Source organism: Muntiacus reevesi, chromosome 1, assembly GCF_963930625.1.
Source record: "Muntiacus reevesi chromosome 1, mMunRee1.1, whole genome shotgun sequence".
NCBI lineage: Eukaryota > Metazoa > Chordata > Mammalia > Artiodactyla > Cervidae > Muntiacus > Muntiacus reevesi.
Window position 1 is genome coordinate 270,922,522 of NC_089249.1, and position 19,131 is coordinate 270,941,652.

The 19,131-nt window shown below is 44.0% G+C and overlaps 1 protein-coding gene across 1 annotated transcript; it reads left to right on the forward strand.

Moving 5' to 3' along the window:
• The first annotated feature begins 226 nt into the window (after positions 1–226).
• Positions 227–1,534, forward strand: GPR150 (G protein-coupled receptor 150). Its single transcript, XM_065936832.1, has one exon. The coding sequence runs from the start codon at positions 227–229 to the stop codon at positions 1,532–1,534; it is 1,308 nt and encodes a 435-aa protein (XP_065792904.1).
• The last annotated feature ends 17,597 nt before the right edge of the window (positions 1,535–19,131 follow it).

The following is a 19,131-nucleotide window of genomic DNA, read 5'->3' on the forward strand; positions in this document are numbered from 1 at the left end:
GGAGAAGAGGGATCATGTGTGTTCCTCCAGTGTACAACCCCCCATTTGAGTGACAAATGACGAGGACAACCTATAAAAACTAAGCGCAAAGCTACCCGCATCCATCTCCCTCTTCGCGCGTGTGCGTTTTCAACTAACTTTGGGAACTCCGCGCAGCCTCGCCTCTACCTCGGTTTCCCGCGCCCTGCCTGCCCTTTTCGGTACCTCCTCTTCCTCCAGGCAAAGGATGGAGGCTCCCTTCAGCCCCTCAACTCCGTCGCCGGCGCCCAACCTCTCCGTATCCATCTCGCTGGGCTGGGGTCTCAACCTGACTTCCGGACAGGGAGCCCCAGTCCCGGGGCCCCCGCCTCCGCCGCCGTCCGGGCCGCCCAGCCGCCGCGTACGCCTGGTCTGCCTGGGGGTCATCCTGGTGGTGACGGTGGCTGGCAACGCCACAGTTCTGTGTCGCCTGTGCGGCGGCGGCGGGCCCTGGGCGGGTCCCAAGCGTCGCAAGATGGACTTCCTGCTGGTGCAGCTGGCCCTGGCCGACCTGTACGCGGGCGGGGGCACCGCGCTGTCGCAACTGGCTTGGGAACTGCTGGGCGAGCCGCGCCGGGCCGCGGGCGACCTGGCGTGCCGCTGCGTGCACCTCCTGCGGGCGTCCGGCCGCGCCGCCTCGGCCCACCTCGTGGCGCTCATAGCCCTCGAGCGCCAGCGCGCCGTGCGCCGTCCGCAGGGCCCGCCGCTGCCCGCGCGCGCCCTCGCCGCCCTAGGCTGGCTGCTGGCGCTGCTGCTGGCACTGCCCGCCGCCTTCGTGGTGCGCGGGGGCGCCCCCTCCCCGCCGCCTCCCGCGGCGCCCCCGCCCGCCCGCGCCTGGCCGGGGGAGCGCCGCTGCCAAGACATCTTCGCGCCGCTGCCGCGCTGGCACCTGATGCTCTACGCGCTCTACGAGGCCTTGGCGGGCTTCGTGGCGCCGGCCGCGGTCATGAGCGTCGCGGGCGGCCGCCTGCTCCGCGCCTGGCGGCTGCGCCCGCCCCAAGCCCCATCGGTGGCGGCGGCGGCACCCAGGTCAGCCAGTCCCGGTCAGGGCCCCGTGCCCAACGTGCTGCCCCGTGCCAAGGTGCAGAGCCTCAAGATGAGCCTGGTGCTGGCCCTGCTGTTCGTGGGGTGCGAGCTGCCCTACTTTGCGGCCCGGCTGGCGGCCACGTGGTCGTCTGGACCGGTGGGGGACTGGGAGACCGACGACCTAGCGGTGGCGCTGCGCCTCGTGGGGGTGGCCAACAGCGCCCTCGATCCCTTCGTCTACCTATTCTTCCAGGCCGGCGGCTGTCGGCTCCGGCAGCGCCTGCGGAGGCGCCTGGGCGCGCTGTGCTGCCCGCCAGAGGGGGTCGCGGAGGACGAGGAAGGGGCCCGGGGCCACCAGGCGCTCCACCGCCACCGCTGGCCCCATCCGCATTATCACCACGCCCGGCGGGAGCAGCCCGAGCAGGGTTACCTGCGCCCACCCCCGCCGCGCCCCCGGCCGCCGCCCTGCTCCTGCGAAAGCGTCTTCTAGGCTTTGCGACTTCGATGGCCGGGGACGGGTCATCTGTCGCTGCGGCGCCACCTCCGCGCAACACGAGGCCGGCCGGGGTCTTTCTAGCTCACAGCCACCAGGACGGTCTCTGAGAGCCTCACCCTGAAGCTGCCCCTGCCCTCCACTCCCCTATGGTAATTTCTTTATAATGTTTACATTTTACACTCTTCCCGGTTTTCTCCTTTTCTTGTCACATGTCCCGCATTTGGAGACGAGAGAGTGACCCGTTGGGAATTTGGAAAATTGAAGTTAAGAGTTATTTTTGCAGTTCTTTTTTGCTCCCATAGTCTTCTGGCTAAGATCATTGGTTTTAGCTGAAGTGCCGAGCTCTCATTCTTTTATGTGCAACCCCGTTTTCACTTATTTGGGATAGTGTTTAACTGTACCTTCGGACCAGAGAAGGTGCCTCTCAGTTCCGGGAGGAATAGCCTCACATTGTTCTCCCTGGGGAGCCTGGAAACTGTACCGGTGATTCTATCAGAAATGTAATCTTGCTGTCACTTCAGAGCCACAGAGTATTTGTGAAATAAAAACATTTCCCACAGAGCAATTAGGACTTTAAAAATGTATATATGGTACTGTGTTTTCTCAGAATAAAAAAAAAAAGTCAGTGTGGTCTTTATTTTCAGTCCAGCTTCCACTTCAGGAGAAGCTGGGATTGTAGGAGGGAGACATAAAAGCTTCCCTTGGAACCTTTCATAAATGCCCAGTTTTCGTAGGAAATGGTTGCTGTGTCCAGACCAGCCTCTACAGCTGCGATGCTGTGAACAGGTGGAGCCTCTCAGCACAAAAGCCCCAGCAGACTAGAGAAGGGAAGTACCTGGGTGCTGCAGAGGGGAGAGGCTCAGTACAAGGTGAAGCCTTAGGGAGACTGGCAGCTAGGAAGAAAGCTGCAACCTCCCAATGCTGCACGGATATATAAAACATTAGTAGGCAGTGTCTACTAATGTGGGCTGCTGAGAACAAAGTCGAGGAGCAGATTTAGTCAGTGACCTCCTCCTCCTAACTGTCCTTGGTTCTAGAGAGAAGTAGCAGCACTGATGAACAAATATCCATGTGTTTACCAATGTCTTTCATCTAAGAGTCTGCAAGCTTTCCATTACAGTGTTTTGGGTTCCTGCACAAATGCAGGACTAAGCTTCAGAAAGAGGAAATGACTGGTAAAAGTTCACTGGCGGAGCTAATGCTCTTTGAGGTCCTTCTTTGTTTTGATCACTGATGTATCTCACACTCTTAAACAATATTTGATACATAGTAGGCACCCAAAACACATTTGTTGATTAATCATCATATGAGTCAGGCAAAGATAGACTGGAATAAAAGATTTACAAAAAGATATCTTCATTAAACTCGGCTTACCTCCCTCCAAAATCTTGTCCAAAAATGTTAGAGAGTTACAGATTTTCCTTCCTCTCTTTAATCCTTCTTATCCTGCTGAGGCATGCAATATACCAAGAATAAGACACCTAAAGAGAAAAGAACACAATTGTCTTCATGAACCTAAATCTGGGTTATAGCATTACTTTTATTCATTAATAAACACTTACTACTTGCTTATTTTGTGTGGAGATGCTAAGGTGAATAAGATACACCTTTCCCTCAAAGACTTTGTAATCATATGTAGGAGACAATATGACAAGTAAGCACAAGTACAGTCAGATGAGATTTAACAGGGGTTCCAGGCAGGGTGTCAGGGCACTGAAGAACCTCTGACTGCTTTGAGGGGGGTGGCCCATCAGATGTGCATGCTAAGTTGCTTCAGTCCTGTCTGAGTCTTTGTGACCCTATGGACTACAGCCCACCAGGATTCTCTGAACATGGGATTCTCCAGGCAAGAATACTGGAGTGGGATGCCATGCCCTCCTCCAGGGGATCTGCTCAACCCAGGGATCATTTCCTGCGGCCCCTGCATTGCAGGCAGATTCTTTATCACTGAGCCACTGGGGAATAGGGAAAGGTATTCTATGCAGTTAAAAAGAGCTAGCCACACAGTAACATACAGCTAAAATAAGTAAACAAGACCTATTACATAATTTGAAGCAGAAAGTATGTAGCAAACAGCCAGGAGTATAACTAAAACCACAACTGGCTATAAATCATTTACTAAAAATACAACAGTCTAGCTCATTTGTGAAAGAGAAGATAGATTTAAAACATGTTTTTATCTAAGCCACTTCCTAGGAAACACTAAAGGAAGTAGAAAATTTGAGGAGTTTCTCTCTCATTCCTAAAATGTTCTGACTCAACCAAAAGGAAGGTATTAATAAAATACTAATACAAATGAATAGTTTAATTAAGTGAAACATGTTTTGCAAAGTTGAGAGGCAATGTAACATAATGAAAAGAACAGAGTCTTTGGAGCCTAAAGATTTGGACTTGTTTCATCTCTACGACATAGTAGCTTGTGACTTTGGTCTGTTTGTTGAATCTTTTTGAGTCTTAGTTTTCCCATCAATACAATGATATTTTCATTACCTTACTTCTTAGGACTCATGTATGTAAAACACTTGATCGGTGGGTAGGGGGATTGTACTGTCAGCTTGTCTTCTTAGATTCACCCTAGTATTCAGTATACAATAACTGGAGGAATAAAAGCCAGTCAAGTAATATTACCTGAAAGGAAGCAAGAGATCTTGGAGAATCTATGTAAGATGAATGCACTCAATGCTGCTACACGGTAATAGAAAAATCAGGCCTTTCAGCAGGTAGTATGCTCACAGTAATTGTCAGTTGCCTTCCTTGAATCCATTTTTTCTTTTCTAGCAGTTTTCAGGTTCTTATTATCTATGCCTCTTATGAACAGTCATGTTTTGAGGGAAGCTGATTCCTCTCCCACTCCAAGACTTGGCCTTAATGAGTCTAAGCACATCAAAATTAGTCCACCCCCGCTTACCACCATGTCCTGCTCAGAAGTGGTCATGTGATCCAGTTAAGATCACAGACTTGGGGGAAAGGTTGAGGGACATCTAGGAAGGGGGTCCTTAACTCTTCTGAGAGAGCCAAGGAAGCCAGCAAGCTCTCCCCATCTCTCTCCCACTGACATTAAATGAGGGAGCATGATGTGTGGCTGGCGGCTGGCAGTCCACCTCTCACCATGAGAGGCACCAGCCGTAAGATGAAACCAATACTGGATACAGCAGGGTGACGAGATGAAAAGAACTTAAGATTCTTAATAACTTCACTGAGTTGTCATGTTAAACACCATTGAGGCATACCTGCTGGAGGTCCTGTTAAATAAACCTATACATTTTCTTATTGTTCAAGGCAGTTAAACTAAATTTTCTGTTATTTGTAGCAGCAGGCAGCCTCTAAGTGAAGAAGTGTGGCAAGAAAACATATCTTATTTGATTCTCTTACTGCGTGTTCTTTATCAAAGAAATAGGAACATTCCAAGTGCAATTTTATTTAGTTCATTAGCCAGTAGGTATTGAGGGACTTGTATGGGGCATAGTGAGACAGATGTAAGAAAATCAAAGATGTAACTCTTGTATTTTAAAAATTTATATTCTATGAAGAATTATAATCTTTATGTTAAGAACTTTATTGAGACATCTCAACATGTAACTATTAATGTTATAGAACATTATTTGCCAATTCTTGCCATTGGTAATTTTACTGATTTATTCGTTCATTCATTTTGGTATTTACTAATTAAAGATCTATCTTGTGCAAGGTACTGTATCACTCATGACAGACATATATGTTATTTAAAGTTTAAGTTTTGGGTGGGAACTTAGGTCAACTGTTACTGTATTTTCTTTGACCAGATCTGGAAGTGATGACCCTACAGTGTGCTGAGGTAGGGCTTCCCAGGTGACTCAAGGGATAAAGAAGCCACCTGCCAATGCAGGAGATGTGGGTTCAATTCCTGGATCCGGAAGATCCCCTGGAGTAAGAACCTGGTCCAGTATTCTTGCCTGAAAAATTGCATGAACAGAGGAGACTGGAGGGTTATAGTCCATGGGGTCTCAAAGAGTCAGACACGACTGAGTGACTGAGCGTGCACACACACAGACACACATTACTGTACATTGGCCCCTGGAGAGTCACTCTTCTTGATATCCATCCCTTGTGTAATCTTCTCCCACAGAGTCTGGGTTTGGCCATGTGTCCTGCTTTGGCAATGAACGTCAGCAGATGTTTCACAGACAAGCTCTTGATAAGCATTTATGCACAGGGCTTGCCTTCTCAGAAAAGCTGCATTGAGAAGCCCTGCCATGAAACAGTCCGGAATGAAACATCACAGGGAGAGCAGAAGCCAGCTACTCAGCCACTCTAACGGGGCCCAGTTCTAGCTAACTGCACTCACATTAGTAAGTCCAGGGGACAGCAAAGGGAGAGTTGGTGTGCTAACCCACAGACTTGTGAGAAATAACAAATCATAGTGTTAGGGTGTTGTGCTTTGCAGCAACTGATAACTGAAACCCGGGTGGAGTAGTAAAGTGGTGTTGAATGCATTAAAAATGAAAGTCAAAAGACCCAGATATCGTAAGACCTGGGTTCTAGTCTCCTACCACGTGTCAAATTGGGATATTTAACTGCTTACCATATAATCTGATGAGGCCTCACACAAGCTTGAAGTGAGAGAACCCGAAGCTCAGGGAACAGAATTAGAGCCCCAGCTCTAATCCCTTTTCCAAAAGGTGAAATCTTCTCTGGTCAAACCCTGGCAGTTCTGGGTATGGTTTTACTAGGCAAGGGACTATTGCCTGCCTTCAACATGCTCATAGATAAATAATGGGGACTGCAACAATAATAACAGCTAAAATTTATTAAAGCTTCCATGAAGCTTGGCATTTTACAAGCATCAATTCATTTAATCCTCATAACAACTAAAAGGAAAGTATCATAACCACCTTCAATTTACAGATAAGGAAATTGGGGCTAAAAAGGATAACTTGCGTGGGATCAAAGAGCTAGTAAGTGGCAGAGCTGTGGGGATTTGTTTGTTTGTTTTGGGTTTTTTCCCTCATCATCTAAACGGGTAATAGCCAAGAAGTTTATCTTGAGCCTCAGACACAGGTCTTGCTTTACAGACTTAGGTGTCTGTTAGAGACACAGCCTAGATATATACAAGTTGTGGACAGGGGTGAGGGATGTAGGATATAAAAAAATGGCTACCAGAAGAGTGAAGTGCATTTTAGAAAAAACAGTATATGATTATTTCAAAGAGTTTCATCATTTCAGCCTTTGAACTATCCAAGTGAAGAACTCACTTGCTAGGTGTGGAGGAGACTGCCAGCTCTTCACTAAAATCTATTCTCCCCTTCTTAAGTGGCTATCCTTCCAGAGATTCCATTTCCCAGTCTCCCTTGCATCTAGGTACAGCTATGTGACATGCTGTCGGCAATGAAACATGAGCAAAAGTGACGTGTATGGCTTCCAGACTTGGCCTTAGGACATAGGGCTTGTGCTCCTCCATGCTCTCTTCCCTCTTCCTATTGGCTAGAAGACGAGGTGACAGTCACATGAAGTGACAATGGTCAGGTTCATCCATTTGGATGAGAACAACATCCCAGAGATTCTTTCAGGATCTTGTGGGGCACACACAACCTAAACTGGCCAGCAGATTATGTGAGAGATACATTTCTGTCTTCTTTAAGCCACTGAACTGTTTATTATGGCAACTAATGTTTTGAGCTTGTACTAAATTAGACAGCAACTAATATTTTGAGCTTCTACTAAATGAGGCTAGGAGATGGTTTTGCTCGTCAGTTTTCTGTTCCCTAGGCCCTGTGTTTCCAGGGGAGTTTGGTGTGAATTTAAGCGGAACCAAGTCTAGAATGTGAAATCCTCAGAGATCTAAGACATCTGAGCCAAATCATGCCTGTGGGATACATCTTATATTTTCCCCAAAAGAAGTCATTAACCTCAGGCAACACTTCTGTTTTTCTAATCTAAAAACTGAAAGTGTTACAGAAACCTCATGTCTCTGGACATCAGTCCAGAAGCAGGAATTAACAATGTAGCAGGCCTTCTGGTTGCCCATGTTAACATTTCTTTTTCTCTTTCCTTGCTAGAAGAATCTTGATTGTGTTCACAAGGCTGGAAATCATCTGGGTGCTTCCTCTTTACTTATATGTCTGATGCCTTGGCTGGGATATTCAAAACTGGACTCATCAGGAACATCACCCAAAGTGCCTGCATACTGCTCCCCATGTGGCTTTGGCTTTCCCATTGCATGATGGCCATAGAGTAGTCAAACTTCTCCTAAGGCAGGTCAAGTTTCCAAGAGCAAGGGTTCTAGTGAATAAGCCACATGGCTCTGTAACTCTTGTCTCAAAAGTCTCCAGAAGCATATCATCTGTACTCTACTAGTCAAAGCAGCCCCAATCTGCCCATATTCAAAGGCGGAGAACATAAACCCTGCCTTCTAAGGAATGAAGTGTCAAAGAATTTTCAGTCATATTTTAAAACTGCCACACCATCCACCAAGATAATGTTATCCCTAGCTCTGGGATATATATCCAAGAGAACCATGGTAATTGCAGTCCTCCTAGCAGGAGGACTAGTCCTCCTAGCAGTTGATTGATTTTGGACAATGAAACTAGAGGTAAGAGCTTCTGGGGGCTACTAGATCATCTGCTATACTCTACCAATTCAAATGCTAATTTCATCCAGAAACGTCCTCATAGGCACACAAAGAAATAATGTTTAACCAAATATCTGGGCAGTCACAAGAAACTATGGGGTCTCCTTATAACTTAATCCCTACTAAGAATCATCAATTATGCTTGCAAATTTGTTCTTCTTCCTTAAGGTGCTCTAATAGATCTATCACTTCATCTAATTCTTTAAGCACAGAAGAATACAGACGATTGACAATCTAGCCTGTGCTATCATCAGTGAAGTTACCCTAAGACAAAGGATTTGAGTAACACATACTGGATATTAAAGAATCACTGTGCAAGTTGTAACCCTCATTCCTCTGGCTAGTGAAGTCATACCACTGCTGAGAGCATTGGAATGGCCCCACTGTAAGTGATATAGCAAGCATTTCCTCAGCTAGCTGGATGGAGCTTTTAACACATTTTGAAAATTTTAAAAGATTTTTACTCTTTACTGAGCATTTATCAGAGTATATTTTTAAAATGAGAGCCTGCCCTAGGCCAACGTGTCCAAGTGTACTTTGTGAAGCACCAGATGCTTCCATATTAATCTATTTTAAAGGAAAAGAGTTTCCTAGTTAAATGTTTGGAACACTAGGTTAAATAGGTTTCCCTCTTCTTCTTTTCCTTTTTTTTTATTATAAAATAGAAAACTTGAAAAATAACACAAAAGAACACCCACATATGCACCACCGAGATTCAATAGTTGTTAACATTTTGCCTTCTTTGCTTTGATACATACTTTTTGTTGTTGATTTTGAATAACTTGAGACTTAGTTGCAGACATATGATATCATTACACCTCACCTTTGAATACTTGAGTGTGCACCTCCTAAGACATTCTTGTATAACCACAAAAGCATCATCAAAAAGTAACCATAATTCCCTAGTATCACCTAATATTCAGTCCAAATTCAAAATTTCCCTTTTGTTGTCCTCAATATACTTAAACAGATTTTTTTTCTTATGAAGCAAAATATAATTATATTTGATCATTATGTTTCTTTAGTCTCTTTTATTCTAAAATATTCTCACTGACCTGTAAAAAAGAAAAAAGATCCTGTGTTTTTGAAGAAACCAAGCCAGTTGACTCACAAGATATCACGCATTCTTAATTTTTCTGAGTATTTCCTCACAATACCTTCTAATACATTCCTCTCTTCCCAACCAGGTTTCTTTACAGTGGTACCTTTCAGAATCCTCAACATGTTAATGAGCAAAATGACTTTCTTAGTGGGCACCTTTTCTGAGCCTCTGTCATCACAGTATCTCTTTGTCTGGGAAATGGCCCCATCTCCAACACAAACACGCAAACACACACACACACTAAGGCCTTCAGCAGTCACATAGGGACTTCATAATTCCATCTTCAGGGCTATTCCATCAGAATCACCTCCTGAAAGACTAGGGTAGGTATGAGAAGAAGTTACAGAAATTTTGACAGATTTAAGGAGGGGAAAACTAGGAAAATTAGGGTGCATTAAGGGTGAGTTTGAAAGAAATATAGTTGCTGTAGCGGTTCAGTTTAGTCACTCAGTCGTGTCCAACTCTGCAACCCCATGGACTGCAGCACACCAGGCCTCCCTGTCCATCACCAGCTCCCAGAGCTTACTCAAACTCATGTCCATTGAGTTGGTAAGGGCACCCAACCATCTCATCCTGTCATCCCCTTCTGCTCCTGCCTTCAATCTTTCCCAGCATCAGGGTATTTTCAAATGAGTCAGCTCTTCACATCAGGTGGCCAAGATATTGGAGTTTCAACTTCAACATCAGTCCCTCCAATGAATATTCAGCACTGATTTCCTTTAGGATGGACTGGTTGGATCTCCTTGCAGTCCAAGGGACTCTCAAGAGTCTTCTCCAACACCACAGTTCAAAAGCATCAATTCTTTGGTGCTCAGTTTTCTTTATAGTCCAACTCTCACATCCATACATGACCACTGGAAAAACCATAGCCTTGACTAGACAGACTTTTGATGGAAAAGCAATGTCTCTGTATTTTAATATGCTGTCTAGGTTGGTCATAACTTTTCTTCCAAGGAGCAAGTGTCTTTTAATTTCATGGTTGCAGTCACCATCTGCAGTGATCTTGGAGCCCCCCAAAATAAAGTCTCTTACTGTTTCCACAGTTTCCCCATCTATTTACCATGAAGTAATGTGACCAGATGCCATGATCTTAGTTTTCTGAATGATGAGTTTTAAGTCAACTTTTTCACCCTCCTCTTTCACTTTCATCAAGAGAGTCTTTAGTTGTTCTTTGCTTTCTGCCATAAGGGTGGTGTCATCTGCATATCTGAGGTTATTGATATTTTTCCTGGCAACCTTGATTCCAGCTTGTGCTTCTTCCAGCCCAGCGTTTCTCATGATGTACTCTGCATATAAGTTAAATAAGCAGGGTGACAATATACAGTCTTGACTTACTTCTTTCCCTATTTGGAACCAGTCTGTTGTTCCACATCTGGTTCTAACTGTAGCTTCCTGACCTGCATACAGATTTCTCAAGAGGCAGGTCAGGTGGTCTGGTATTCCCATCTCTTTCAGAATTTTCCAGTTTGTTGTGATCCACACAAAGGCTTTGGCATAGTCAATAAAGCAGAAAGATGTTTTTCTGGAACTCTCTTGCTTTTTCAATGATCCAGCAGATGTTGGCAATTTGATTTCTGGTTCCTCTGCCTTTTCTAAATCCAGCTTGAACATTTGGAAGTTCATGCTTCATGTATTATTGAAGCCTGGCTTGGAGAATTTTGAGCATTACTTTACTAGCATGTGAGATGAGTGCAATTGTGCAGTAGTTTGAACATTCTTTGGCATTGCCTTTCTTAGAGATTGGAATGAAAAGTGACCTTTTCCAGTCCTGTGGCCACTGCTGAGTTTTCCAAATTTGCTGGCATATTGAGTGCAGCAGTATCACAGCCTCATCATTTAGGATTCGAAATAGCTCAAGTGGAATTCCATCACCTCCACTAGCTTTGTTCATAGTGATACTTCCTAAGACCCACTTGACTTTGCATTCCAGGATGTCTGGCTCTAGGTGAGTGATCATACCATTGTGATCTTCTGGGTCATGATGATCTTTTTTGTACAGTTCTTCTGTGTATTCTTGCCATCTTTTCTTAATATCTTCTGCTTCTGTTAGGTCCATAGCATTTCTTTCCTTTATTGTGCCCATCTTTGTATGATATGTTCCCTTGGTATCTGTAATTTTCTTGAAGAGATCTCTAGTCTTTCCCATTCTATTGTTTCCTTTATTACTTTGCACTGATTGCTGAGAAAGGCTTTCTTATCTCTCCTGGCTATTCTTTGGAACTCTGCATTCAAATGGGTATATATTTCCTATTCTCCTTTGCTTTTCGCTTCTCTTCTTTTCACAGCTATTTGTAAGGCCTCCTCAAACAGCCAGTTTGCTCTTTTTCATTTCTTTTTGTTGGGATGATCTTGATCCCTGTCGCCCTGTCTCTTGATCCCTGATTCATGTACAAGGACATGAACCTCCATCCATAGTTCTTCAGTCATTCTGTCTATCAGATCTAATCCCTTGAATCTATTTCTCACTTACACTGTATAATAGTAAGGGATTTGATTTAGGTCATCCCTGAATGGTCTAGTGGTTTTCCCTACTTTCTCTAAGTCTGAATTTGGCAATAAGGAGTTCATGATCTGAGCCATAGTCAGCTCCTAGTCTTGCTTTTGTTGACTGTATAGAGCTTCTCCATCTTTGCTGTAAAGAATATAATCAATCTGATTTTGGTGTTGACCATCTGGTGATGTCCATGTGTAGAATCTTCTCTTGTATTGCTGGAAGAGGCTGTTCGCTATGACCAGTGCGTTCTCTTGGCAAATCTCTATTAGTCTTTTCCCTGCTTCATTCTGTACTCCAAGGTCAAATTTGCCTGTTAATCCAGGTGTATCTTGATTTCCTACTTTTGCATTGCAGTCCCCTATAATGAAGAGGACAATCCTTTTTTGGGAATCAGTTCTAGAATGTCTTGTAGGTCTTCACAGAACCATTCAACTTCAGCTTCTTCAGCATTACTGATCAGGGCATAGACTTGGATTACTGTGATACTGAATGGTTTGCCTTGAAAACGAACAGAGCTCATTCTGTCATTTTTGAGATTGCATCCAAGTACTGCATTTCAGACTCTTCTGATGACTATGATGACTACTCCATTTCTTCTAAGGGATTCCTGCCCACAGTAGTACATATAACAGTCATCTGAGTTAAATTCACCCTTTCCAGTCCATTTTAGTTCGCTGATTCCTAAAATGTTGACATTCACTCTTGCCATCTCCAGTTTGACCACTTTCAATTTGCCTTGATTCACGGACCTAACATTCCAGGTTCCTATGCAATATTGCTCTTTTAGCATCGGACCTTGTTTCTATCACCAGTCCCATCCACAATGGGGTGTTTTTTTGCTTTGGCTCCATCTCTTCATTATTTCTGGAGTTATTTCTCCACTGATCTCCAGTAGCATATTATGGGCACCTACCAACCTGGGAGTTCATTTTTCAGTGTCCTATCTTTTTGCCTTTTCATACTGTTTATGGGGTTCTCAAGGCAAGAATACTGAAGTGGTTTGCCATTCTCTTCACCAGTGGACCACATTTTGTTAGAACTCTCCACCATGACCCGTCCATCTTGGGTGACCCTACACAGCATGGCACATAGTTTCATTGAGTTAGACAAGGCTGTGGTCCAGTTGTAACTGTAGATATTGGTAATGCCCACACCTTAAGGAAACAGGTAAGAGAAATGTGTTGAGTTAGAACCCTAGAGAAGACACGGCCAAGATGACACAAAGATAAAGCCAGGCTGAACACAGCACAGCAGGGCAAGTATAGGTCTGGCTTATATGTTGATATGATGGAAAGTTATTTCTTGTTGGTATCAGTCAACTATAGAAAAGTTTGCTTTTGCACAGAAGATCATTATTTGTATGGACTCAGAAAAAAACAGTCTGGGCTAGAAAACAGAAGAAAGTAAAAGGAAGCAAGGAAGGCACTCAGTTTGGCACATATGTGGCAAAGAGAAAGAGGTAAATGCAAGAAGTAAGCTAAACTGCCAGAAAGTCAGCCAAGCCTTCCTCGAAGGAATAGGACACAGCAGAGGGGACTGAAGCACTGAAGGCATAGCCCACCATGCAAAGCCCTGAGGATGGCAGTGTCTTGAAAAGCAGATGGCAGAGGCAGTCTGGCTCCCAAAGACCTGAGGAAGCCACGTTCAGAAGCAACAGCAGAGTCAGAAACGTGGACAGGTGATATTCCAGGTGGAAAGAAGGTGAGCAATACTTGGTTATCATTCCTAGAAGCAAGTTGCATAAACCTAACCAATTCCCTAACAAGAAATGGTGAAGTCAGCCACTGTTCAAGACTTAAAACGTTGCTCACAAGTGATGTGGAGACTGTGACACTATACAGAGCCCCCACACCCCCAAGCAGCACACGCATGACAGGAACTGTGGGCTTGACGGGGTGTTAGTAGGGAACACACAGGCCCTAAGCTATGCGTCTCATGTGAAGGGATTTCAATTAGACTAACACTCTTGGACTCTCTCCCCTGTTGGAGTTGTGTGAGTGTGTGTGTGTGTGCACGCACATTCAGTCATGTCTGACTCTTTGCAACCCCATGGACTGTAGCCCACCAGGCTCCTGTGTCCACGGAATTTTCCAGGCAAGAATATCGGAGTGGGTTGCCATTTCCTTTTCCAGAGAATCTGCTTGACCCAGGGATAGAACCCACATCTCTTGCATCTCCTACACTGGCAGGCAAACTCTTTACCACTAGTGCCACTCGGGAAGCCTGTTGGGGTTAGAGGGGTCCAATTGATAGCAAACAAACAAACAACCTTTTCCATATCTGTGTTCTAAACCAATATCTTGGGAGAAATGAAGTTCAGAGATGAAACCCTCTTGCAAGGTAAAGCCCAAAGATAACAAAATCCAAAGAATTGTAAGTGCATATGTCAAAATGCCCTGTCCTTTTTTGAAAAAAATTAAAGACATCCTTGAATGTTAACTCCGTGTAGTCTCTTCTGGGGGGTGTTACCGAGCCAGGGAGAGCTGTATGTCCCTCAGCAGAGTCAGCTGCAGCTCCTCTCTCCTTGGAATAAGTCAGTTCTTTAGGATTTCTTTGGTTCCATCTGTTCAGTTCCCATATTTTGATGAGTCTCATTCTTTTAAAGAGTTTGAAGTGTTAAGAGGAAGAAGATGATTGCAGCATGGTCCCTCACGTACCTATCAACATTAGGAAACAAGGCACTTCCCACCCATAGAATAATAGCTAAACAAAATGATTTTCCCAGAATCAAGTACTTGGTGTCCTCAGAGATTTTCAACAGAGACTTAGGATCGAAAAAAGGAAAGATCTTGGTCTCAGCTTCCCAGACTGGCTGTCAGTTTGTCAATGCAGATGGTTCAACTGTGGAGGTAAACTCAATTGGGAGAAATCTTTTCATTAGAGGTTTACTTGGCATCATGTTTAAAAAACCTCAGGTGAGAGGAAGATCCATCTATGCATTTATGCAGTTATCTGAGACAGAAGGAACTGAATCACTCCTGCCTTCATGCAAGTTTAGAAATGTATGAAAGTACTGTAGAGGCCTCAGTCTCCCTCTTAGCGATTAAAGACCTCAAGGCCATTTCCACTCTGAGCCCTCCTAGTGGATTGAGCAGGGCCTCCATCATGTCATTCGACCTTCTTAGAACATATGTTTTCAATCCTTTGCCTCAGCAGCTGTTTTCAGTGACTTTGGCAAAGCAATCTGCTTCTAGGCAGGCTTTCTCCAGAGGCACCTTGACTCTGCATGGTAGGAGTGACTGAGCATGTGACATCCTAGAGGAATCCAAGAAATCCCTTCATGCTTCCCTCTCTGGGCCAGAATGCAAAATGGCATTTGGAGCAGCCCACACAGTGCCACCTTACGCATGCCTGTCATGGTCAATTTCCTATTAAATGCTCTTTGGTGGTCTTCAGCAGGTGAAGGCCAGCTGCCTTCTAGATTAAATGCAGTTAAGGAGAGATCCACATCATAATTGGGTACACAAAATAATTAAAAATTAGGTATGAAAGTGAATATTTATTTAGAGTTGGCAGATAATCATAAAAACATAAAATTAAAACATGAAAATAGCAAACATTCATTAACAATTGCCAGACATACCTCTATAATACTTTTATCCTACATTTTCTGTCTACCTATTCTTTAGCCATTGCTTCACATTTTATGATAGTATTTTCTATAAAAAAGGATAACTAAATCTTTCTTATAGTGTAATCTTTAAAAATTGTTTTAGTTGAAGTATAATTGACTTACAAATTATATTAGTTTCAGGTGTACAACATAGTAATTCAAAATTTTTATAGATTATACTCCATTTAAAATCATTACAAAACATTGGCTGTATTTCCTGTGCTGTACAACTTATCTTTGTAGCTTATTTATTTTATATGTAGTTATTTGCGCTTCCTAATCCCCTACCACCAACTTGGCTCTCTTCCCTTCCCTCTCTTCACTAGTAACCACTAGTTTGTTCTCTGTATCTGTGAACCTGTTTCTGTTTTGTTATATTCATTCATTGTTTTCTTCCACATAAAGGAGATAACATACAGTATTTGTCTTCTTCTGCCATTTCACTAAGCATAATACCCTCTAGGTTCATCCATGTTGTTGCAAGACAGAATTTCATTCTTTTTTATGACTGAGAGTATACCACTGTGTGTGGGGTATACCATTCTTTATCCTTTCATCTGTCAATGGGACACTGGTTGCTTCCATGTTTTGGCTATTGTAGATAACACAATTATGAACACTGGGATGCATATATCTATTCAAATTAGTGTTTTCATTTTTCTTCAGATATATACCCAGGAGTGGAACTGCTAGATCTTATGGTAATTCTATTTCTAGCTTTTTGAGGAACCTCCATGCTGTTTTCCATAATGGCCGCACCAATTTGTATTTCTACCAACAGTACACAAGGGTTCACATCTTCGCCAACATTTGTTACTTGTAAACTTTCTAATGATAGCCATTCTGACAGGTATAAGGTGACAGTACACTGAGGTTCTGATTTGCATTAAGCATTTTTCAATTGACAGGAAGCATAAAACAGTTTGTAGTGCTAATGCAGGTTTGTATATTCATAGGAATTCTGATAAATTCTGTTTCCTATGATTCCCATCAAGAGAGGTATATGGTGAAAATTTACAATTTAAATGCTGTATTACTGAGCATATCCTATGTGTACTCTGTCTATGAGAACAGAACCCTGTGCTGATGACAGAATTTTCCGTAGAGTAGTTTTTGGCTCTATCATTTCCAACCTAGTTTTTTCCTCCAGGACTCCCATGCTTTCTGAGCCAGACAGCACAGCACATACTGACATTTTGATAGGACCCTAGCCCTGACCTCCACGTCAGCAAATGAGAAGAGTCATCACAGCGGACTGTGAGAGCCATTTTGGGGAGCCATTGCTACACTAGGACAACCAGCAAAAACACAGTAATACACAGAATTGGGTGCAAATCTTATAAATAGATCCCACAAAACCCATGTATTTCCAACTCAACTACCTCTAAGACAAATCCCTGAAATGCCTGAGCGATTGAAGGGAAAGAGACAATGACCTCAACCCACTGAAATCACCTTACTTTCGTACGTTTTACAGAAGCATATGACCACTATTCCTTTCCCTCTTCTCTTTCCTTCCTGAGCAGCATATTCCTAAAGCCAGCAAGTAGGACCACGTAGAGACATGCTGGCTGGCTGGAGGAGTGGGGTGACGCCTGGTGGCTCAGAGCGGTGTAGATAGCAACATGGTGGTGGGGTGAGTCTCGCCTGTGCTGAGAGAGAAGGGAGTGGACGGGCGGCCCTGGAGTGGCTTAGAGCTCAGCCTCTCTGACGTTCCTGCCACAAACGCATAATCTGAATCTAATCACCAGGAAACACCAGACAAACCTCAATGGAGAGACATTCCACGGAATCAATGTCAATGTCATGAACATTAAGGGAAGCCTGAGGAACTACCCCAGACAAAGAAGCAAAAGAGACAACTAAACACAACACTGTAAAGCAACTACACGCCAATAAAAGTTAAAAAAACAGACATCTGACAATTAAAGTCAACTTAATTCTGAACTAGATTTGTAGGTTAGACAGGAGATTTGAGGGTTAGTAGTGTTAAGGCTGTTGCTGAACACCCACAAAAAGACGCTGGGATTCTTGGCCTCCGGAGGAGAATTCAATCCGGGGCCAGAGACAAGGCTTGATCGCTCAGAGCTTTTGTGCAACAGAGTTTATTAAAGTATAAACGGGATAGAGAAAGCTTCTGACACAGACATCAGAAGGGGACAGAAAGAGTACCCCCTTGCTAGCATTAGCAATGGAGTTATACACTCTCAAATTAGTTACTACAGTGGATCAGAAGAATGTCTGGAGGTGGTAAAGACCTCAGCAGACCCACTCCCTCCCATAACTTACATTCTGAGATGACAGGATGAGCCAGAGGGTTTTTTCCAGAGGCTGTCCTCAAGCAGGATACATCATTGCTATATAATCCTAAGGAATGTAGAGGGGAAAAGGTTGTCCTTTCCTCCTCCTTGAGCATTCCAGACCCCTCTCTCCCTGGGGACCCCTAGGCTTCCTATCAACCTGCCTAGGAAAGGACTCTCTTTAAGTAGTTTTACTTAGACAGTGTTTACTTCCTGATTTTGAGGGCTGTGTTGTGGTTCTGTAGAAAAATATCCCCTTTTGGAAGAAACACACACTAAAGCACTAGGAGCTGATGGAGCATCAGATTGGCACTATAACCTCAGTGGATGATGGGGGACATAATTCCCTGTATTACTTTCCTGTAACTTTGTATGTTTCCAAATTACATTAAAATGATACAAAAGATGACCATGTGAACACATTACCAGGGTCCCTTAGAACCTTGGCAAGGGCCCACAAATGTGAGGGGATCTGAAGGTTAAGTTTCATTAACTTCACTGCCTCTTTAACTTCAGGCAATGTTCTATCCAGTGTTATCTGAAAAGCCAACGCAGCAAAAGATAGCTTTCCTATAATTTAGTCCTTATCTTAGGTAAGGATTTCTGAGGTCTCTGCGGCCTCCCTACCTCTGCTGAGACCCAATGTGGTAGAATGAATATGTTCTGAATAAGGTTCAAAATCAAGGAGCAACACTCTGTACTCTGGCCCAAATGACCTAAGACCCTCTGGGTTGTGCCTTTGCTGGGCCCACATAGCTCTGTGTATATTTGCTAAGCCCATCATGTGTGTGTTAGTCACTCAATCATGCCGGACTCTTTATACCCCATGGACTATATAGGCCATAAGGCTCCTCTATCCATGAAATTCTCCAGGTAAGAATACTGGAGTGGGTTACCATTCCCTTCTCCAGGGGATCTTCCCAACCCAGGGATCGAACTCAGGTCTGCTGCATTGCAGGCAGATTCTTAACTGGCTCACCTACCACAGAAGCCCAAGAATACTGGAGTGGATAGCCTATCCCTTCCCCAGGGGATTTTCCCAAGCCAGGGATTGAACCAAGGTCCCCTGCATTGCAGGCAGATTCTTTACCAGCTGAGCTACCAGCGAAGCCCAGGTCATGGTTAGCATAAAGCATATTGTCTCTACAGTTTAGGCACAGTGAGTCACCTTTATTTCTTAGGGAAATTTTTATATCAGTGTAGGGGATATTTACCAGCCAAGTTCCCAGACACCAGCCAAGGACCAGTCTTGCAAGCAGAGCTTTTTAAGGACAGTAGTCTCAGGTCAGATGTGTTAACTGTTCTGCACAGGAAAATGAGGAGAAGGGAGATCTCAAGTATGGTATTCTACCTTAAGCATGTCAATATACAGTGCTGTCACTTCCAGAGATGGATAAAGGAAGCACAGATTTATGGGAGAATTTTAATATTTCAATTTTGAGCATATAAAATTGAAGACCACTGTATACGGGATA

What these genes read in the sequence shown, in the direction of transcription:
- GPR150 (XM_065936832.1), top strand. Translation starts at nt 227, where the DNA reads ATGGAGGCTCCCTTCAGCCCCTCAACTCCGTCGCCGGCGCCCAACCTC.